Here is a 23348-nt window from a genome sequence, read left to right as displayed (position 1 = left end):
CCAGAGCTACAGAGGCCCCCGGTGGATGCATCCCGTGGCTCAAGCTGGGATGCATTCACTCCTCATCCATTAGCCCCGAAACAAATAAGACAATTCTTTTCTCAACAGTCATTAATCCTCAACATGTCTGTTCGCAAATCCTAGGCGTGGAGTTTGCTCCATGGGCAGATTGTACTCCCTCCGATGCAGTATTGAGGGTTGGAAGTTGCACCTGAAATGGCACAAAAGGCTACGCCCATCTTGCTGCTGTCAAATTATGCCCAATCTCATTAGAATATGCCAGCATTTAAAATGGGTGTAAATGGGCCAAAATCAGCGTAAACAATCGAGACCCAAGGAAACAGCGAACCTACACGAGTATATCTCTTCCTTGGGCTGGATATTCCAGTGATGTGTGCTTCTGTTTTCGCCCCGAAGAGGCCGCAATGGCGGGCAGTCAGCTTTCAGCACCCCGTGGCGGTTTTCAGGGCCAGTTTTACGGGAACGCGGAGCAGTAATGCCCGGAAGAGTTGAGCCGGTGTACAACGCCCCTGATTGTGACACCGGCTCGCTTTTTGAGTACCGCCCGACCCGTACGGCCCACAGCGCGCCCTGCTGCGACCGCCAGTGAAAACGGGCGGTCCAACCTATACTGGTTGCAGTGAAGTAAGTAATGTCCATCTCAGGTAAGTGTGATTGTTTTTTATTTTATTTGTTTGCGATTTATGTTGTGGTGGTGCGGGCTATGTATTGGGAGTGTTTTTGGTGGGTTTTTTTCCAAGTTTTTTTTTCTCCCCAGGCCCCTCCCAGAATGCTCCTGAGCCAGCTGTTTTGCTCAGGGTTTTCGCTCAGCTGGCCTAGCGCCCTAAGAGAGGTGTGCAATACCTCCCTTAGCGCTCCACCCCATACTCAGGGCTCAACTGCCCAATTTTGCTGATTGAGGCGCAAACTTTATTGCCCTGCCACCAATACCACCCCAAAATCAGCAAAGCCAAAAGTCCAGCCAAGCTTAACAGTTGAAGTTTCAACTCATTTAACCATCGTTCATGCATATCAGGCACCGCAGGTTTAATAATCCGCAATCGGGAAAGCTTTTCAATTTTTAATGTGACTTAGGCTTGTGCCATAAAAATCTATTCAAAGAAATAGATAACACAGAGCAGGCCCCTGTGAGGATTAATAATTTAAAACGCTCCACGAAAATCGCACTAAAAGACCAGAAAAAGTCTGTGTTTCCTGTTGTGCCTGAAAATCTGGACTCAATGTTGAGAGACCCCCTCCCTGAACAACGCAATCGGCGGATGCTCGTATTTATGAGTCGAAGGGGCAAGGCCAGTTTTGTGAGAAGCGATTGTTTGGGGCGGAGGGTATGCTGGACAGATGGAAAAGATCGAGGAGACTTGGGTGTACTGTGGTTACCCACGCAGCTCACTTACACCCAAAACTGCACGATCTTTTTTTAGCCATGCACCCAGATTACAGGTGTCTCTCGGCACAAATCGGAGGAAACTCCAGGTCCTTATATGGTATCACATTCTGGAGGTTCTGTAAAGTCCTGTCCCCTCAGTACAGATTCACACGAGGCATGTAGTGAAGTCAAGGTCACTCTGGACCTGCACCTTTATTTCACAGCTCTGGAATGCTGCACTTGCCTGAAACCTGATCTTATATACCTGTCTCTTGCAAGTGCACCCCTGGTGGTAAGGTATGCTGGTGGTTACAGGTCATATCTTATTACAGTCATGTATAGCATGTTGGGATACAGTTATATATAATAATGTAAGATACATGACATCACCCTCACCCAAGGTCTTATTGTCTTTATAAGTTCAGTCTCTCAGGTGGTCTACGCTCTTGCGTGGAGTGTCTGAATTGTGGTTCAGTTATTTGCCTTGGTGTCTGTTTTTCTTTGGGTGTGGTTGCTGGTATCTCGCCTGGGCTGTCTGTTTCGATTGGTGTGATTGTTGTTGACTCGCCTGGGCTGTCTGTTGGGATTGCCCTTTCCTCAGGTTGTTCCCTCTGTCTGTCCACCAGGTGTGGTGTGAGTTCCACATTGTAGTCTGCCTCTGGTTCCGCAGTGCTGTTGGTAAATCTGCTTTTGACTTGGTCTACATGCCTCCAGCAGGTTTTGCCATTGTCCTTTTGTACTACCAGTAGCCTGTTTCCTTCCTTGCCCATTACTGTCCCTGCAAGCCATTTGGGACCCCTGCCATAGTTTAGTACAAACACTTTGTCCCCTATTTCATTCCATCTCCCCCTCGAATTTCTGTCATGGTACTCAGTCAGCTTACGGCGCTTTGCCTCAACGATTTCGTGCATGTCTGGGAGGATTAATGAGAGCCTTGTTTTTAAAGTCCTTTTCATCAACAGTTGCGCGGGGGGGATCCCAGTCAGTGAGTGCGGACGAGATTTGTATGCCAACAGCAGTCGCGACAGGCGACCCTGCAGCGTGGGACCTTGGATTTTAAGCATTCCTTGTTTAATGATTTGCACTGCTCTCTCCACCTGGCCGTTGGAGGCCGGCTTGAACGGTGCCGTCTTGACGTGATTTATGCTGTGGTCAATTATAAAGTCTTGGAATTCTGTGCTGGTGAAGCACGGACTATTGTCACTGACTAATATGTCAGGGATTCCGTGCGTTGCAAACATGGTTGCGAGGCTCTCCACAGTGGTGGAGGTTGTGCTCGAGTTTAAAATGGTGCATTCGATCCACTTTGAAAATGCATCTACAACTACGAGAAACATTTTGACCATGAATGGGCCCGCATACTCTACGTGCACCCGCGACCACGGTTTGGTAGGCCAGGGCCAGGGGCTCAGTGGAGCCTCCCTGGGGGCATTGCTTAGTTGGGCACAAATGGTGCACCTTCGGACGCAGAGCTCAAAGTCCGCGTCAATACCAGGCCACCAGACGTGGGATCTGGCTCTGGCCTTCATGAGAACGATCCCCGGGTGCTCGCGGTGGAGCTACGGACAAATGCCTCTCTGCCTCGCAGAGGCATGACTACTCGGCTGCCCCACATCAGGCAGTCTGCTTGTAGTGCTAGCTCATGCATGCGCTTGTGAAAGGGTTTTAATTCCTCGGGGCAGGCATCGCGAGCCTCTGCCCAGTCACCGGTTAGGACACATCTTTTTACTAAGGATAACGTGGGGTCGCTGGCCATCCAAGCTCTGATTTGGCGAGCCATCATGGGCGAACCTGTGGACTCAAAGGCATTGATTGCCATGACTATCTCACAGTCGTGTTTGTCAGGCCCTTCCATGGTCACCAGGGGTAGCCTGCTGAGCGCGTCGGCACAGTTGTCTGTGCCTGGTCTGTGCCTTATGGTATAGTCGTAGGATGCCAGCATGAGTGCCCACCGTTGAATTCGCGCCGAGGCGTTGGCATTTATTGCCTTGCTCTCGGATAGGAGGGACGTGAGGGGCTTGTGGTCAGTTTCTAACGCGAACTTGGCCCCGAAAAGGTATTGGTGCATCTTTTTGACACCGTACACGCACGCGAGCGCCTCCTTCTCTACCATTCCGTACCCGCGCTCCGCCCGCGAAAGTGACCTGGAGGCATAAGCTATGGGTTTTAATTTGCCCACACTAATGACATGTTGCAAAACGCACCCGACCCCATACGCTGACGCATCGCATGTGAGAACTAGCTTGTTACCTGGGTCAAAGAAAGTCAAAACACTGTTGGAACACAGAAGGTTGCGTGCCTTATTGAAGGCGCGTTCTTGGGCGTCCCCCCAAAATCAATCACACCTCTTCCTGAGTCGCACGTGGAGATGCTCCAGCAGCATGCTTAAGTTCTGCATAAAGTTCCCAAAGTAATTGAGTAGCCCGAGAAAGGCGCGCAGTTCTGAGACATTCCGGGGCCTGGGTGCCAGGCGAATTGCTTCTGTTTTGGACTCTGTTGGGCGGATTCCATCAGCGGCAATCCTTCTGCCCAAAAATTCAACCTCGGGTGCGAGAAACAGGCACTTGGAGTTCTTGACTCGTAGGCCTACCCGATCCAACCACTTTAGTACTTCCTCCAAATTACGGAGATGGGAGTCGGTGTCCCAGCCCGTGATAAGTATGTCGTCTTGAAATACAACTGTCCCCTGGATGGACTTGAGCAGACTCTCCATGTTGTGCTGGAATATGGCAGCTGCCGACCTGATGCCGAATAGGCATCGATTGTACATGAAAAGGCCTCGATGTGTGTTGATGGTGGTGAGTAGCTTGGATTCCTCGGTCAATTCTTGCGTCATATACGCAGATGTGAGGTCTAATTTTGAGAAAAGTTTACCTCCAGCCAATGTGGCAAATACGTCCTCCGCTCTGGGCAGCGGGTACTGGTCCTGTAGGGAGACTCTGTTTATGGTAGATTTGTAGTCCCCACAGATTCGTACGGATCCATCAGGCTTCATGACTGGGACGATGGGACTTGCCCAGTCGCTAAATTCCACAGGTGATATAATGCCTTCCCACAGAAGCCTGTCTAGTTCATGTTCAATCTTTTCCTTCATCACATAGGGTACAGCTCTGGCCTTGTGATGGACCGGTCTAGCATCCTGTGTGATGTAGATTTTGACTTTGGCCCCTTTGAAAGTGCCCACATCTGGCTGAAAGAGATGTTCAAATCGCTTTATAACTGTTGAGCAGGAGGTCCGTTCCTCTAATGACATGGCATGGACATCATCTCATTTCCAGTTTAGTTTTGCCAGCCAACTTCTCCCCAGCAGTGCTGGGGGGTCTCCGGGGACAATCCACAGGGGAAGTCGGTTCACTGTCCCTTTGTGCGTGACAGAGAGCATGGCGCTGCCGAGGACTGGTACGATTTCTTTGGTATAGGTCCTTAGTTTGGTGTTGACCCTTGTGAGTTTTGGTCTGTCTCTTTTATGCGGCCACAGTTCAAATTGTTGAGCGCCCATGAGAGATTGACTCGCTCCTGTATCCAGCTCCATGTTGACAGATATCCCGTTGAGTAGGACCCTCATCATTATAGGAGGCGTCCTGTTGGAGGAGCAGCGGCCATTGATTGTGTTGACCCGCTGTACATCGGTGTCCCGGGTACTGTCCCCACCTTCTTCTGGTCCGCTTTCCGACCCATCTGATTCGTACACCAGCCGAGCTGCCGTTTTTTGCACATGCGGGCCAAATGCCCTGTATATTCACTATTTCTGCAAACAGCCTGCTGAAATCGACATCCCCTTGATGAGTTCCCACCCCACACCTCCAGCACAGACTGCTTGCAAAGAATGAGCTGTGTTTTGCTGATCTCTCTTGAGCTTCTCTCAGTTTGCTTGCATTGTGGGTTGATGAGGTATGAACGGCCGCTCCTGTGGCCCTTGATGGCTTCTGTTGCCACTGCTTGCTGTTGAAAGCCTGTTCTGCCGGTTTTGTCTGTGTGTGGGGGTAGCAGCTTGTTTAGTGCTGTGAACTCCTTGTTCCATTATTTCATTAGTTGTCGTACCTGCATTGTAAATCAACCTCGTTTCTTCTTCCCCTACCAAGAATGTCTGTGCAACCAGTGCTGCTGCCTCTAAGGTCAGGTTCTTGGTCTCTATGAGCTTTCAGAATATGCCTACGTGGCCTATTCCTTCAATGAAAAAGTCTCTCAGCATTTCTATCCTCAGTTCATCGGAGAACTCACATAAACTAGCCAACCTCCGAAGTTCCGCCACAAAGTCGGGTATGCTCTGGCCCACATAGTGTCTGTAGTTGTAGAACCTGTGTCTGGCCATGTGTAGGCTGCTCGCTGGCTTCAGGTGGTCTCTTACCAGTGTGCTCAATTCTTCAAATGACTTGCTTGCTGGTTTCTCAGGTGCCAACAGATCCTTCATTAAAGCGTATGTTTTCGAGCCACAGCTGGTCAAGAGATGGGCTCTTCTCTTGTCTGCCGTATCGTCGCCTAACCAGTCTTTGGTTACAAAGCTTTGCTGGAGCCTTTCTATAAAGTCCTCCCAATTGTCTCCTGCATTGTACTTTTCATCTGATCCGTTGTTCGCCATTCTGTGGATTCTGTAATCCCGTAACCCATCGCCACTGTAAAGTCCTGTCCCCTCAGTACAGATTCACACGAGGCATGTAGTGAAGTCAAAGTCACTCTGGACCTGCACCTTTATTTCACAGCTCTGGAATGCTGCACTTGCCTGAGACCTGTGCTTATATACCTGTCTCTTGCAAGTGCACCCCCGGTGGTAAGGTATGCTGGTGGTTACAGGTCATATCTTATTATAGTCATGTATAGCATGTTGGAATACAGTTATATATAATAATGTAAGATACATGACAGGTTCCACATTTGTTATTTCTGTGAATGATTGATGCCACGATTGACTCTGTGAAATAAAGTCACGCAGACAAAAAGCTTGTTCTTTTCACAGCACAACAGAAACGTTTGTCGGATTGCTTGCTGTTCATAGAAATTTACAATTTACTGTACATTTCTATCAGTTACTGTACTATTTGCATAAAACAATTAGAATTTAATTTCTTCTCCATCTCATAAATGTAGCTCTTACCTAGTTGGTCTTCTGGCACAGTCACAAAAAAGGTGCTTTGGTTAAAAACGGGTTCATTGTCATTCACATCCTACAATATAAGATATTAACAATGGTTTATTCATTTGAAGAAAATATACGGCTAGGCACTAATTGTTATTCTACTGCAATATTCGATTTTATTTCACATCCTCCAGCCTTTTTCACCATCAGATTATCAATTAAAGTAAACAGTAAGTTGTACAACAGTGTAAAATAACCTTTTAAGATTTTCCGGGAGTTAGATGTGGCCCTTACAGCTAAAGGGATCAAGGGGTATGGAGAGAAAGCAGGAATGGGCTACTGAAGTGCATGATCAGCCAGGATCATATTGAATGGTGGTGCAGGCTCGAAGGACCGAATGTCCTACTCCTGCACCTATTTTCTATGTTTCTATAGGAACAGGAGTAGGCCATTCAGCCCCTCGAGCCTGTTCTGCCATTCTATTAGATCATGACCTGTACCTTAATTCCATTTTCCTGTGGTATTAGGAAACACTTCTACACACAAAGGCTGGTTGAAGTTTGGAACTCTCTCTTCCGTAAATGGCACTTGATGCTAGATCCAGTGTTAATTTTAAATCGGAGATTGACAGCTTTTTGTCAACCAAAGATATTAAGGGATATGGGCCAAAGGCGGGTATATGGAGTTAGATTGCAGATCAGCCATGATCTCATTGACTGGTGGAACAGGCTCGAAGGGCTGAATGGCCTACTCCTGCTCCTAATTCTTATGTTCCCTTGATACGCTTACCTAACAAAAATCTATTCGTCTCAGTCTTGAAAATTTAAATTGTCCCAGCATTCCCACAGCCTTTTGGAGAGAGTTCAGATTTCTACTACACTTTCTTTGAAAAATGCTTCCTGATTTCACTCCTAACTGACCTAGCACTACATAAGAATATAAGAACATAAGAAATAGGAGAAGGAGTAGGCCGTATGACCCCTCAAGCCTGCTCTGCCATTCAATAAGATCATGGCTGATCTGATCATGGACTCAGCTCCACTTCCCCACCCGCTCCCCATAACCCCTTATCCCCTTATCGTTTAAGAAACTGTCTATTTCTGTCTTAAGTTTATTCAATGTCCCAGCTTCCACTGCTCTCTGAGGCAGCGAATTCCACAGATTTACAACCCTCTGAGAGAAGCAATTTCTCCTCATCTCAGTTTTAAATGGGCGGCCCCTTATTCTAAGATCATGCCCTCTAATTCTAGTCTCTCCTATCAGTGGAAATATCCTCTCTGCAGCCACGTTGTCAAGCTCCCTCATAACATTATACATTTCAATACGATCACCTCTCATTCTTCTGAATTCCAATGAGTAGAGGCCCAACCTACTCAACCTTTCCTCATAAGTCAACCCCCTCATCCCCAGAATCAACCTAGTGAACCTTCTCTGAACTGCCTCCGAAGCAAGTATATCCTTTCGTATATATGGAAATCAAAACTGCACGCAGTATTCTCGGTCATCAATACCTTAAATAGCTGTAGCAAGACTTCCCTGCTTTTGTACTCCATCTCATTTGCAATAAAGGCCAAGATACCATTGACCTTCCTGAACACTTGCTGTACCTGCATACTATCATTTTATGTTTCATGCACAAGTACCCCCAGGTCCCGCTGTACTGCGGCACTTTGCAATCTTTCTCCATTTAAATAATAACTTGCTCTTTGATTTTTTCTGTCAAAGTGCATGACCTCACACTTTCCAACATTATACTCCATCTGCCAAATTTTTGCCCAATCACTTAGCCTGTCTATGTCCTTTTGCAGGTTTTTTGTGTCCTCCTCACATATTGCTTTTCCTTCCATCTTTGTATCATCAGCAAACTTGGCTATGTTACACTCAGTCCCTTCTTCCAAGTCATTAATGCAGATTGTAAATAGTTGGGGTCCCAACACTGATCCTTGTGGCACCTCACTAGTTACTGGTTGCCAACCTGAGAATGAACCATTTATCCCGACTCTCTGTTCTCTGTTAGTTAGCCAATCCTCTATCCATGCTAATATATTACCCTCAACCCAGTGAACTTTTATCTTGTGCAGTAACCTTTTATGTGGCACCTTGTCAGATGCCTTCTGGAAGTCCAAATACACTACATCCATTGGTTCCCCTTTATCCACCCTGTTTGTTACATCCTCAAAGAACTCCAGCAAGTTTGTCAAACATGACTTCCCCTTCATAAATCCATGTTGACTCTGCCTGATTGAATTTTGCTAATTATAAGGTGGTTATTTTTTTTTTAAATCGTTCTTGGGATGTGGGCGTCGCTGGCAAGGCCAGCATTTATTGCCCATCCCTAATTACCATTGAGAAGGAGGTGGTGAGCCTTCTTCATAAACCACTGCAGACCGTGTGGTGAACATTCTTCCATAGTGCTGTTAGGGAGCGAGTTCCAGGGTTCTGAATTTCCCCATCAGAGGAAATAGTTTCTCTGTATCTACCCTATTGAATCCCTTTATCGTTTTAAACACCTCAATTAGATCACCCCTCAATCTTCTAAACTCAAGGGAATACAACCCAAGTTTGTGCAACTTGTGGTCGTAATTTAACCCCTTAAGCCCTGCTATCATTCTGGTGAATCTGCGTTGCAACCCTTCCAAAGCCAATATATCAATCCTGAGGTGCTTTGCCTAGAACTAAACACAATACTCCAGATGAGGTCTGACCAAGACTCTATACAACTTAAGCATCACTTCACCACTTATGATATAAAAATGCCTCCCTCCTTGCAGACAACATAGTGGCAATCAGGTATTTTAGATGTGATATTCAACAGCAGTAAGTAGAAGTCAGAGTACTGATAAGATTTTGACAAAAGGCAAGTTTTCAACATATTTTAAAAGGTCAACATAAAATGAACTAAGAACATTTAAACAGATATGGAAAACCTGAGCTTCCTTACAAAACTTGCTACTGGCAATGTTACCATGTCAGGTAGAACTCAATATTCAGAACTGATCGGACTGTCTCGATAAGACAGAGTTGATGAACAATTGATCAACCTTATACTTTTTACAGAGCTTCATTCTTGCTTAATTGACCAACTATCAAAAATAAATAGATCTACTCTGTTTCTACATCTTTTTGACTTATTAAAGACATGATGGGATGGGAATTGTGATGGGAATAGATAGGCGTTTCTGCGGCCGCAACTGAGACTCCAGGATGGTATGTTGCCTCCCTGGTGCAAGGGTCAAGGATGTCTCGGAGCAGGTGCAGGACATTCTGAAATGGGAGGGAGAACAGCCAGTTGTCGTGGTGCACATTGGTACCAACGACATAGGTAAAAAAAGGGATGAGGTCCTACGAAACGTACTTAAGGAGCTAGGAGCTAAATTAAAAAGTAGGACCTCAAAAGTAGTAATCTCGGGATTGCTACCAGTGCCACGTTCTAGTCAGAGTAGGAATCGCAGGATAGCGCAGATGAATATGTGGCTTGAGCAGTGGTGCAGCAGGGAGAGATTCAAATTCCTGGGGCATTGGAACCGGTTCTGGGGGAGGTGGGACCAGTACAAACCAGACGGTCTACACCTGGGCAGGACCGGAACCAATGTCCTAGGGGGAGTGTTTGCTAGTGCTGTTGGGGAGGAGTTAAACTAATATGGCAGGGGGATGGGAACCAATGCAGGGAGACAGAGAGAGACAAAAGGGAGCCAAAGGCAGGAGACGGAGGGGAGATGGGGGGGGGTATGGGGGGGCGGAGAGGCCCGGGGCGGGGAACAGGAAGGGCCACTGTGCGGCAGAATTCTAAAAGGACAAAGGGTGTTAAAAAAACAAGCCTGAAGGCTTTGTGTCTTAATGCAAGGAGTATCCGCAATAAAGTGGATGAATTAACTGTGCAAATAGATGTTAACAAATATGATGTGATTGGGATTACGGAGACATGGCTCCAGGATGATCAGGGCTGGGAACTCAACATCCAGGGGTATTCAACATTCAGGAAGGATAGAATAAAAGGAAAAGGAGGTGGGGTAGCATTGCTGGTTAAAGAGGAGATTAATGCATTCGTTAGGAAAGACATTAGCTTGGATGATGTGGAATCTATATGGGTAGAGCTGCAGAACACCAAAGGGCAAAAAACGTTAGTGGGAGTTGTGTACAGACCTCCAAACAGTAGTAGTGATGTTGGGGAGGGCATCAAACAGGAAATTAGGGGTGCATGCAATAAAGGTGCAGCAGTTATAATGGGTGACTTTAATATGCACATAGATTGGGCTAGCCAAACTGGAAGCAATACGGTAGAGGAGGATTTCCTGGAGTGCATAAGGGATGGTTTTCTAGACCAATATGTCGAGGAACCAACTAGGGGGGAGGCCATCTTAGACTGGTTGTTGTGTAAGGAGAGAGGACTAATTAGCAATCTCATTGTGCGAGGCCCCTTGGGGAAGAGTGACCATAATATGGTGGAATTCTGCATTAGGATGGAGAATGATACAGTTAATTCAGAGACCATGGTCCAGAACTTAGAGAACGGTAACTTTGAAGGTATGAGGCGTGAATTGGCTAGGATAGATTGGCGAATGATACTGAAGGGGTTGACTGTGGATGGGCAATGGCAGACATTTAGAGACCGCATGGATGAATTACAACAATTGTACATTCCTGTCTGGCGTAAAAATAAAAAAGGGAAGGTGGCTCAACCGTGGCTATCAAGGGAAATCAGGGATAGTATTAAAGCCAAGGAAGTGGCATACAAATTGGCCAGAAATAGCAGCGAACCTGGGGACTGGGAGAAATTTAGAACTCAGCAGAGGAGGACAAAGGGTTTGATTAGGGCAGGGAAAATAGAGTATGAGAAGAAGCTTGCAGGGAACATTAAGGCGGATTGCAAAAGTTTCTATAGGTATGTAAAGAGAAAAAGGTTAGTAAAGACAAACGTAGGTCCCCTGCAGTCAGAATCAGGGGAAGTCATAACGGGGAACAAAGAAATGGCAGACCAATTGAACAAGTACTTTGGTTCAGTATTCACTAAGGAGGACACAAACAACCTTCCGGATATAAAAGGGGTCAGAGGATCTAGTAAGGAGGAGGAACTGAGGGAAATCCTTATTAGTCGGGAAATTGTGTTGGGGAAATTGATGGGATTGAAGGCCGATAAATCCCCAGGGCCTGATGGACTGCATCCCAGAGTACTTAAGGAGGTGGCCTTGGAAATAGCGGATGCATTGACAGTCATTTTCCAACATTCCATTGACTCTGGATCAGTTCCTATCGAGTGGAGGGTAGCCAATGTAACCCCACTTTTTAAAAAAGGAGGGAGAGAGAAAACAGGGAATTATAGACCGGTCAGCCTGACCTCAGTAGTGGGTAAAATGATGGAATCAATTATTAAGGATGTCATAGCAGCGCATTTGGAAAATGGTGACATGATAGGTCCAAGTCAGCATGGATTTGTGAAGGGGAATTCATGTTTGACAAATCTTCTGGAATTTTTTGAGGATGTTTCCAGTAAAGTGGACAAAGGAGAACCAGTTGATGTGGTATATTTGGACTTTCAGAAGGCTTTCGACAAGGTCCCACACAAGAGATTAATGTGCAAAGTTAAAGCACATGGGATTGGGGGTAGTATGCTAACGTGGATTGAGAACTGGTTGTCAGACAGGAAGCAAAGAGTAGGAGTAAATGGGTACTTTTCAGAATGGCAGGCAGTGACTAGTGGGGTACCGCAAGGTTCTGTGCTGGGGCCCCAGCTGTTTACATTGCACATTAATGATTTAGACGAGGGGATTAAATGTAGTATCTCCAAATTTGCGGATGACACTAAGATGGGTGGCAGTGTGAGCTGCGAGGAGGATGCTATGAGGCTGCAGAGTGACTTGGATAGGTTAGGTGAGTGGGCAAATGCATGGCAGATGAAGTATAATGTGGATAAATGTGAGGTTATCCACTTTGGTGGTAAAAACAGAGAGACAGACTAGTCTCTGAATGGTGACAGATTAGGAAAAGGGAAGGTGCAACGAGACCTGGGTGTCATGGTACATCAGTCATTGAAGGTACAGCAGGCGGTTAAGAAAGCAAATGGCATGTTGGCCTTCATAGCGAGGGGATTTGAGTACAGGGGCAGGGAGGTGTTGCTACAGTTGTACAGGGCCTTGGTGAGGCCACACCTGGAGTATTGTGTACAATTTTGGTCTCCTAACTTGAGGAAGGACATTCTTGCTATTGAGGGAGTGCAGCGAAGATTCACCAAACTGATTCCCGGGATGGTGGGACTGACCTATCAAGAAAGACTGGATCAACTGGGCTTGTATTCACTGGAGTTCAGAAGAATGAGAGGGGACCTCATAGAAACGTTTAAAATCCTGACGGGTTAAGACAGGTTAGATGCAGGAAGAATGTTCCCAATGTTGGGGAAGTCCAGAACCAGGGGTCACAGTCTTAGGATAAAGGGTAAGCCATTTAGGACTGAGATGAGGAGGGACTTCTTCACCCAGAGAGTGGTGAACCTGTGGAATTCTCTGCCACAGAAAGTGGTTGGGGCCAATTCACTAAATATATTCAAAAGGGAGTTAGATGAAGTCCTTACTACTCGGGGGATCAAGGGGTATGGCGAGAAAGCAGGAAGGGGGTACTGAAGTTTCATGTTCAGCCATGAACTCATTGAATGGCGGTGCAGGCTGGAAGGGCTGAATGGCCTGCTCCTGCACCTATTTTCTATGTTTCTATATGTTGATTTTATTGGAGCAGAGAGTAGAGAGTTTTGATACAAGTATTGTATTGAGGACCTGATAGATCCCCTGGGAGCATTATAATGAAAAAGAAACTGCAGTCCGTTCTGTTTAAGTCCCAGAATAACTTTGTCGGATGGCCTTGTAGAGACGCAGCCTCCACCCACCCATTATAAGGTCTTCAATAGGAGCAGGCAACTGACTGACCAAGCGGAGGATGTGGAGACCACCTGAAGATCATAACAGAAATAAGAACATAAGAACATAAGAAATACGAGCAGGAGAAGGCCATTTAGACCCTCGAGCCTGCTCCGCCATTTAACAAGATCATGGCTGATCTGATCTTGGGCTCAGCTCCAATTTCCTGCCCGCTCCCCATAACCCTTCACTCCCTTGCCGTTCAAAAATCTGTCCATTTAATGACCCAGCCTCCACAGCTCTTTGGGGCAGAGAATTCCATAGATTTATGACCCACTGAGAGAAGAAATTCCTCCTCATCTCAGTTCTAAATGGGCGACCCTTTATTCTTAAACTATGCCCCCTAGTTCTAGATTCCCTCACAAGTGGAAACATCCTCCCTGCATCTACCTTGTTGAGCCCCCTCAGTATTTTATATGTTTCAATAAGATCACCTCATTCTTCTAAACTCCAATGAGTATAGGCCCATTTTGCTCAACCTTTCTTCAAAAGTCAACTCCTTCATCTCAGGAATCAACCTAGTGAACCTTCTCTGAACTGCCTCCAATGCAAGTATATCCCTCCTTAAATAAGGAGACCAAAACTGTATGCAGCACTCTAGGTGTGGTCTCATCAATACCCTGTACAGTTGTAGCAGACAACTCTGCTTTTATACTCCATCCTCCTTGCAATAAAGGCCAACATTCCATTTGCCTTCCTAATTACAATTGAGGAACAGTGGAGGACTTTTAAGGAGCTCTTTCATAGTGCGCAACAAAAATATACTCCGGTGAAAAAGAAGGTAAGAGAAGGGATAACCAGCCGTGGATAACCAAGGAAATAAAGGAGAGTATCAAATCAAAGACCAATGCGTATAAGGTGGCCAAGGTTAGTGGGAAACTAGAGGATTGGGAAAATTTTAAACAACAGCAAAGAATGACTAAAAAAGCAATAAAGAAAGGAAAGATAGATTTCGAAGGTAAACTTGCGCAAAACATAAAAACAGATAGTAAAAGCCTTTACAGATATATAAAACGGAAAAGAGTGACTAAAGTAAATGTTGGTCCCTTAGAAGATGAGAAGGGGGATTTAATAATGGGAAATGTGGAAATGGCTGAGACCTTAAACAATTATATTGCTTCGGTTTTCACAGTGGAAGACACAAAAACCAGGCCAAAAATTGCTGGTCACGGGAATGTGGGAAGGGAGGACCTTGAGACAATCACTATCACTAGGGGGGTAGTGCTGGACAGGCTAATGGGACTGAAGGTAGACAAGTCCCCTGGTCCTGATGAAATGCATCCCAGGGTATTAAAAGAGATGGCGGAAGTTATAGCAGATGCATTCGTTATAATCTATCAAAATTCTCTGGACTCTGGGGAGGTACCAGTGGATTGGAAAGCAGCTAATGTAACGCCTCTGTTTAAAAAAGGGGGCAGACAAAAGGCAGGTAACTATAGGCCAGTTAGTTTAACATCTGTAGTGGGGAAAATGCTTGAAACTATCATTAAGGAAGAAATAGCGGGACATCTAGATAGGAATAGTGCAATCAAGCAGATGCAGCATGGATTCATGAAGGGGAAATCATGTTTAACTAATTTACTGGAATTCTTTGAGGATATAATGAGCATGGTGGATAGAGGTGTACCGATGGATGTGGTGTATTTAGATTTCCAAAAGGCATTCGATAAGGTGCCACACAAAAGGTTACTGCAGAAGATAGAGGTACGCGGAGTCAGAGGAAATGTATTAGCATGGATAGAGAATTGGCTGGCAAACAGAAAGCAGAGAGTCGGGATAAATGGGTCCTTTTCAGGTTGGAAATCGGTGGTTAGTGGTGTGTCACAGGGATCGGTGCTGGGACCACAACTGTTTACATTATACATAGATGACCTGGAAGAGGGGACAGAGTGTAGTGTAACAAAATTTGCAGATGCCACTAAGATTAGTGGGAAAGCGGGTTGTGTAGAGGACACAGAGAGGCTCCAAAGAGATTTGGATAGGTTAAGCAAATGGGCGAAGGTTTGGCAGATGGAATACAATGTCAGAAAATGTGAGGGCATCCACCTTGGGGGAAAAAAACAGTAAAAGGGAATATTATTTGAATGGGGAGAAATTACAACATGCTGAGCTGCAGAGAGACCTGGAGGTCCTTGTGCATGAATCCCAAAAGGTTAGTTTGCAGGTGCAGCAGGTAATCAGGAAGGCGAATGGAATGTTGGCCTTTATTGCGAGAGGGATAGAGTACAAAAGCAGGGAGGTCCTGCTGCAACTGTATAGGGTATTGGTAAGGCCGCACCTGGAGTACTGCATGCAGTTTTGGTCGCCTTACTTAAGGAAGGATATACTGGCTTTGGAGGGGGTACAGAGACGATTCACTAGGCTGATTCCGGAGATGAGGGGGTTACCTTATGATGATAGATTGAGTAGACTGGGTCTTTACGCGTCGGAGTTCAGAAGGATGAGGGGTGATCTTATAGAAACATTTAAAATCATGAAAGGGATAGACAAGATAGAGGCAGAGAGGTTGTTTCCACTGGTAGGGGAGACTAGAACTAGGGGGCACAGCCTCAAAATACGGGGCAGCCAATTTAAAACCGAGATGAGAAGGAATTTCTTCTCCCAGAGGGTTGTGAATCTGTGGAATTCTCTGCCCAAGGAAGCAGTTGAGGCTAGCTCATTGAATGTATTCAAGTCACAGATCGATAGATTTTTAACCAATAAGGGAATTAAGGGTTACGGGGAGCGGGCGGGTAAGTAGAGCTGAGTCCACGGCCAGATCAGCCATGATCTTATTGAATGGCGGAGCAGGCTCGAGGGGCTGGATGGCCTACTCCTGTTCCTAATTCTTATGTTCTTATGTTCTTATGTTCTCTCCCACAAGATGTGTGCATCATGGATGCTGCCTGGAAAGTTGGCATTCACTGCCATTATCCATTGTGTATGGTCGCATATGAGCTGCACGTTGAAGGAGTGAAATCCCTTACGGTTTCAGTACACCTCCGACTCCTTAATGGTGCTCGCAGGGTATTATGGGTACAGTCAACGGCATCCTGCACCTTGGGGAAGCCGGTAATGCATGCAAATCCCAAAGCCCTGTCACTCTGTGCCTCCCTCGTCATTGGGAAGTTTATAAATTCCATCCGGTATGCATACAGTGCTTCGGTTACCTGTCGAATGCACCGATGAATAGCATACTGAGAAATAGCACATATGTTCCCAGCTGATGGTTGAAAAGCCCCACATGCATAAAAGGAAAGTGCCACAGTCACCTTCATCTCGACAGAGAGTGCAGTAATGTTGGTGCTACTGGGCTGCAGGTCTGCCTTAATGAGCTGGCAAATCTCAGTGATGACCTCTTTTCGGAAACGCAGCCTTCGGACACACAGTCGATCGGTCAGGTCTAAATATGAACACTTTTCCCTGAAGATCTTTTGCGGGTAAGGCCTCCTCCTCCTCCTCATCATTCTGCGACCTCGTCCATGAGCCTTATAACTCTGCTAAATAAACTTCCTCACATCTGGTTCCTCCATTCGACAGGTTGTCAACAATACAGGCTGAGATAACACAGGCCTCATTCTTTTTAAATCTCCACAATATTAATAAAATGCCTTTCTATTTTAATAATTTAGTCAGTAATAGTAAATATATCTTTTCCAATCAAAATTGCACTCTAAAATCATTTTTCACCTGAGAGATAGAGCTGCTGCTTTAGCTGACAGTTCCCGATTTCCAAAATGGCGGCTCCGAGCACTCCACCCATTCCTGGCCACTTAACATCGCGTAAAACCACCTTTTCCAGGACGGTATGCAGCTCCAGTGGTATGTTGGCGGTGTGCGATGAAAATTGCACTTTTTGGGCAGTCTCCAGGCGGTCCTGCATGGCGGACGGTGTGCATACCGCTTGGCGGTATGTCAATGATGAATATTCCGCCGAGCGATCTGCAGCAGTATTTAGCTGTTTTCTGATCAAAATCGCCCTCTTGGGCAGTACGCCGGTGGTCCGCGGGTGGTGTGCGGCGGTATCTCGACCAATTTCGGGCTCTATATATGTTTCAATAAGATCACCTCTCATTCTTCTAAACTCCAATGAGTATAGGCCCTACCTGCTCAACCTTTCTTCATAAGTCAACCCCTTCATCGAATCAATTTTATACCTTGCCATGGTGAGATTTGAACTACAACCTCTTGGTTGCTAGTCCTTAACCATTACACTCCCATGCTTCAGGAAGAACCAACCTATTCAGTTAAGTACAAGCATCTTGTGTTTTTTTTATTATATGTGTTTCGATTCCCAACTTTTTTTTGTATTGAATGGTTATTTAAATCTGTTTGGCCACAGTAAGTTTTTAGAAGGCATTTATCAACCTGTTTGTTCAAATCAGAAAGTCTGTCTTCAAGGAGAGATAGCCAGACCAGATAGAGTAGCGAGTGGGAAAAAGAAAAGGACCTCTGTACAGAATATTAACATCATAATTTTGCACAGCAGGTGGAAGTTATTATTATTTACTACTATATTCCTGCATACTTTCCTGCATACGAGATACTTTCATTTAATAGCTGAGCCATTGAATATAAGAGCAGGGAGGTTATACTTGAGCTGTATAAAACACTAGTTACTGCATACAGACCAGGTAGATCAGTTGGTTAAGAAGGCAAATGGAATATTTGCCTTTATTAGCCGAGGCACGGAATACAAGAGCAGGGAGGTTATGCTTGAACTGTATAAAACACTGGTTAGGCCACAGCTAGAATACTGTGTGCAGTTCTGGTCACCACATTACAGGAAAGATGTGATTGCACGAGAGAGATTTGCGAGGATGTAGCCAGGCGGCAGAATTTTAGCTATGAGGTAAAATTGGATAGGCTGGGTTTGTTTTCTTTGGAACAGAAGAGGTTGAGGGAAGACTTAATTGAGGTGTATAAAATTATGAAGGGCCTAGATAGAGTGGACTTATTGCCCTTAGCAGAGTGGTCAATAACCAGGGGGCACAGATTTAAAGTAATTGGTAGAAGGATTAGAGGGTAGATGAGAACTTTTTTCACCCAGAGGGTGGTGGAGATCTGGAACTCACTGCCTGAAAGGGTTTGAGGTATGAGATGAGGCATATCACCTCCTCACTGTCCCGACCTGCATTCCTGTCTCTTGTCCCCACTGGGACCACTGCTGGCCCCTTTTTCCCTGCCTGCCACATATAAATGGCAATAGGGGAGCGTGGACTGGATCCTTGACAAGTTTTCCTTACGACCACCTGAGTTACCCCCACTCCCAGGGCCCAGCATGGGGAAGGAAGCAGTAGGTCCTGGGAAGTTACATTAATGGCCCTGAGGTTCCCCAATGGATAAAGAGGGCCTTGTGGCAGCCTCGTCTTCCTTTATTCTGTCTTGTAGCCATCGGTGTCTGGTGGGGCCTGCAAGGCAGCTGCTGTGGAGATCTTCAGAATGCTTCTGCCTCTTTCGTTGCCCAATTGTCTCTTCAGGTGCTGCAGTTGCAGTCACGCTGTTGCATTGCTGGGATTTTATGGCTGGGCAACAGTGGCTCCCACATGGTGGCAGGAATCTTGACGGGTGCCAGCAACACATACCTGATGAATGATAAGTGTTGTATTGAGGGTTTATAATGTCAGAATAGGCAAAATTCCCAGAGTAGCCTGGAACCTCCCCGAGACATGCGCCCGTGATACAGGGCGAGGGGAGCGGTAGAGACAGCGCCCTATTCCTCCTCACTGGAAAATTATGATCTCCATAAAACGGGCAGAATCCCAGTGGGAACAATTTTCCTCTCCAAAATTCCAGCTTCCATAAATGGCCTGGCCACTCTCCTCCGCCCCTGACCCAAAAAGGAATTTAAGGTCCTACTTATTTTTCAGGAATCAATCAAAAAAACACTTTCTCTGCTGTCTCTGGGGATACCCCGAAAAAAGAAATTCTAATTCCTACAAGTGCAAATTAACCTTGGAAGAAAACCATTCATTTAATCTTGGAGTCTGAACAAAAACAGATTATCTGCTATTTATGGGAGCTTGCTGTGCACAAATTGGCTGCCATGTTTCCCACATTACAACATTGACTACACTCCAAAAGTACTTTATTGGCTGTAAAGTGCTTTGAGACATCTGGTGGTCGTGATATAAATGCAAGTCTTTCTTTTCGTTCTGAAATTTGCTGAACATTAATTGACCTGAGGAATTTAAAAGCACTTACAATGACCTGGATTTGGACAGAGGGCTAGTTAGGAGCAGCAGCCTTAAAGATTAGTAGTTAAATATTACAACTCTGCTCCAGGACCCCGACTACTCATGAGCATTGCCACTGGAATTCCATTTGCATGTTGTGTAAAAATGACACTACTAGAAAATAGAGAACAATATTATTGTTTCACGTTGTACCTCCACTGTGATGGCAACGTGCGCTGTTGAGCTACGTGCAGGCTTGCCACAGTCTTTGGCTTGGACAGTCAGAGTGATCATTCCATTCAAAGCAGCATCCATGGATTCCCTGTCCAGTGGTTTGACCGCAGATATTACGCCAGTGGAACTATTGATTATAAAATATTCAGCTGGATCTCCTTCAATGATTCTGTAAGTAATTTGACTGTTTGGGGAGTCCTCTTGGTCCCTGTCAAAAGCCTGGGAATGATAAAGTACAAGAATGTTAACCAGTTACAGCACCTCTGCTGTATATCATATACTGAAAGATGAAAGTTGATTAGCAAAGGGCTCAGTTTTGCTTCAATAGTTGGAGGAAAATGCTGCGGTATATCTAGAGGCTAACAGCTCTCTTGATGATTTAGTGGCTAAGCGTTATCTGATCTGAGTGTACTCTGCAGATGTCACCTTACCGGAGAGTAGAGAAGTGTAATTATATTGACAGCTCACATTGCACTAGAACAGTACCAGGCCCAAACTGGTGCCTGCAGTATATAATCCATGGAGCTGCAGAACACCAAAGGGCAAAAAACGTTAGTGGGAGTTATGTACAGACCTCCAAACAGTAGTAGTGATGTTGGGGAGGGCATCAAACAGGAAATTAGGGATGCATGCAATAAAGGTGCAGCAGTTATCATGGGTGACTTTAATATGCATATAGATTGGGCTAACCAAACTGGAAGCAATACGGTGGAGGAGGATTTCCTGGAGTGCATAAGGGATGGTTTTCTAGACCAATATGTCGAGGAACCAACTAGGGGGAAGGCCATCTTAGACTGGGTGTTGTGTAATAGAAACATAGAAACATAGAAAATAGGTGCAGAAGTAGGCCATTCAGCCCTTCGAGCCTGCACCACCATTCAATAAGATCATGGCTGATCATTCACCTCAGTACCCCTTTCCTGCTTTCTCTCCATACCCCTTGATCCCTTTAGCTGTAAGGGCCATATCTAACTCCCTTTTGAATGTATCCAATGAACTGGCATCAACAACACTCTGCAGTAAAGAACTCCACAAGGTTAACAACTCTCTGAGTGAAGAAGTTTCTCCTCATCTCAGTCCTAAATGGATTACCCCTTATCCTTAAGACTGTGTCCCCTGGTTATGGACTTCCCCAACATCGGGAGCACTCTTCCTGCATCTAACCTGTCCAGTCCCGTCAGAATTTTATACGTTTCTATGAGATCCCCTCTCATCCTTCTAAACTCCAGTGAATACAGGCCCAGTCGATCCAGTTCCTCCTCATATGACAGTCTAGCCATCCCGGAAATTAGTCTGGTGAACCTTCGCTGCACTCCCTCAATAGCAAGAATGTCCTTCCTCAGATTAGGAGACCAAAACTGAACACAATATTCCAGGTGAGGCCTCACCAAGGCCCTGTACAACTGCAGTAAGACCTCCCTGCTCCTATACTCAAATCCCCTAGCTATGAAGGTCAACATACTATTTGCCTTCTTCACCGCCTGCTGTACCTGCATGCCAACTTTCAATGACTGATGTACCATGACACCCAGGTCTCGTTGCACCTCCCCTTTTCCTAATCTGTCACCATTCAGATAATATTCTGCCTTCATGTTTTTGCCACCAAAGTGGATAATCTCACATTTATCCACATTATACTGCATCTGCCATGCATTTGCCCATTCACCTAACCTGTCCAAGTCACCCTGCAGCCTGCCTCTTAGCATCCTCCTCACAGCTCACACCGCCACCCAGTTTAGTGTCATCCACTGCTTCTCCCTGTACTTGCGGGGGGTGCAACGTCTGGTCCCCCTCATCAGTCTGTCACGTCTTACATTGGGCACATGATGCTGTCGAGCATACCTTCTGCCATCTCGAGTCTGCAGCATGTAAGTGGTCATCAAGAGAGGGTGAGAAATGACAGGTGCCATTGCAATAGCTCTCTGTTTTCCACCGATTGGTCACAAAGAATGAATGAGAGAGGATTAATTAGCAATCTCGTTGTGCGAGGCCCCTTGGGGAAGAGTGACCATAATATGGTGGAATTCTACATTAGGATGGAGAATGAAAGAGTTAATTCAGAGACCATGGTCCAGAACTTAAAGAAGGATAACTTTGAAGGTATGAGGCGTGAATTGGCTAGGATAGATTGGCGAATGATACTTAAGGGGTTGACAGTAGATGGGCAATGGCAGACATTTAGAGACCGCATGGATGAACTACAACAATTGTACATCCCTGTCTGGCGTAAAAATAAAAAAGGGAAGGTGGCTCAACCGTGGCTATCAAGGGAAATCAGGGATAGTATTAAAGCCAAGGAAGTGGCATACAAATTGGCCAGAATTAGCAGCGAACCCGGGGACTGGGAGAAATTTAGAACTCAGCAGAGGAGGACAAAGAGTTTGATTAGGGCAGGGAAAATAGAGTACGAGAGGAAGCTTGCAGGGAAAATTAAGATGGACTGCAAAAGCTTCGAAAGATATGTAAAAAGAAAAAGGTTAGTAAAGACAAACATAGGTCCCCTGCAGTCAGAATCAGGGGAAGTCATAACGGGGAACAAAGAAATGGCGGATCAATTGAACAAGTACTTTGGTTCGGTATTCACTAAGGAGGACACAAACAACCTTCCGGATGTAAAATGGGTCAGAGGGTCTAGTAAGAAGGAGGAACTGAGGGAAATCCTTATTAATCAGGAAATTGTGTTGGGGAAATTGATGGGATTGAAGGCCGATAAATCCCCAGGGCCTGATGGACTGCATCCCAGAGTACTTAAGGAGGTGGCCTTGGAAATAGCGGATGCATTGACAGTCATTTTCCAACATTCCATAGACTCTGGATCAGTTCCTATCGAGTGGAGGGTAGCCAATGTAACCCCACTTTTTAAAAAAGGAGGGAGAGAGAAAACAGGGAATTATAGACCGGTCAGTAGTGGGTAAAATGATGGAATCAATTATTAAGGATGTCATAGCAGCGCATTTGGAAAGAGGTGACATGATAGGTTCAAGTCAGCATGGATTTGTGAAAGGGAAATCATGCTTGAAAAATCTTCTGGAATTTTTTGAGGATGTTTCCAGTAGAGTGGATAAGGGAGAACCAGTTGGTGTGGCGTATTTGGAATTTCAGAAGGCCTTCGAAAAGGTCCCACACAAGAGATTAATGTGCAAAGTTAAAGCACATGGGATTGGGGGTAGTGTGCTGACATGGATTGAGAACTGGTTGGCAGACAGGAAGCAAAGAGTACGAATAAATGGGTACTTTTCAGAATGGCAGGCAGTGACTAGTGGGGTACCGCAAGGTTCTGTACTGAGGCCCCAGCTGTTTACATTGTACATTAATGACTTAGACGAGGGGATTAAATGTAGTATCTCCAAATTTGCAGATGACACGAAGTTGGGTGGCAGTGTTAGCTGCGAGGAGGATGCTATGAGGCTGCAGAGTGACTTGGATAGGTTAGGTGAGTGGGCAAATGCATGGCAGATGAAGTATAATGTGGATAAATGTGAGGTTATCCACTTTGGTGGTAAAAACAGAGAGACAGACTATTATCTGAATGGTGACAGATTAGGAAAAGGGGAGATGCAACGAGACCTGGGTGTCATGGTATATCAGTCATT

The 23348-nt window shown here is 45.6% G+C and overlaps 1 protein-coding gene across 1 annotated transcript in view; it reads right to left on the bottom strand.

Moving 5' to 3' along the window:
- The window catches only part of LOC139263108 (cadherin-related family member 2-like), a 273421-nt gene that overhangs the window by 123671 nt on the left and 126402 nt on the right, over positions 1–23348 (bottom strand). The window contains exons 16-17 of the mRNA XM_070878659.1: positions 19735–19974; positions 6480–6549 (exon numbers count right to left, since the gene is read on the bottom strand). Of these exons, the coding sequence (XP_070734760.1) occupies positions 6480–6549; positions 19735–19974 (310 nt within the window). The remainder of the gene's footprint in view (positions 1–6479; positions 6550–19734; positions 19975–23348) is intronic.

This window comes from Pristiophorus japonicus, chromosome 1 (assembly GCF_044704955.1).
Source record: "Pristiophorus japonicus isolate sPriJap1 chromosome 1, sPriJap1.hap1, whole genome shotgun sequence".
In the NCBI taxonomy this organism is placed as follows: Eukaryota; Metazoa; Chordata; class Chondrichthyes; family Pristiophoridae; genus Pristiophorus; species Pristiophorus japonicus.
Note: the sequence above shows the minus strand (reverse complement) of the source record. Positions and strands in the feature narration are given on the sequence as shown.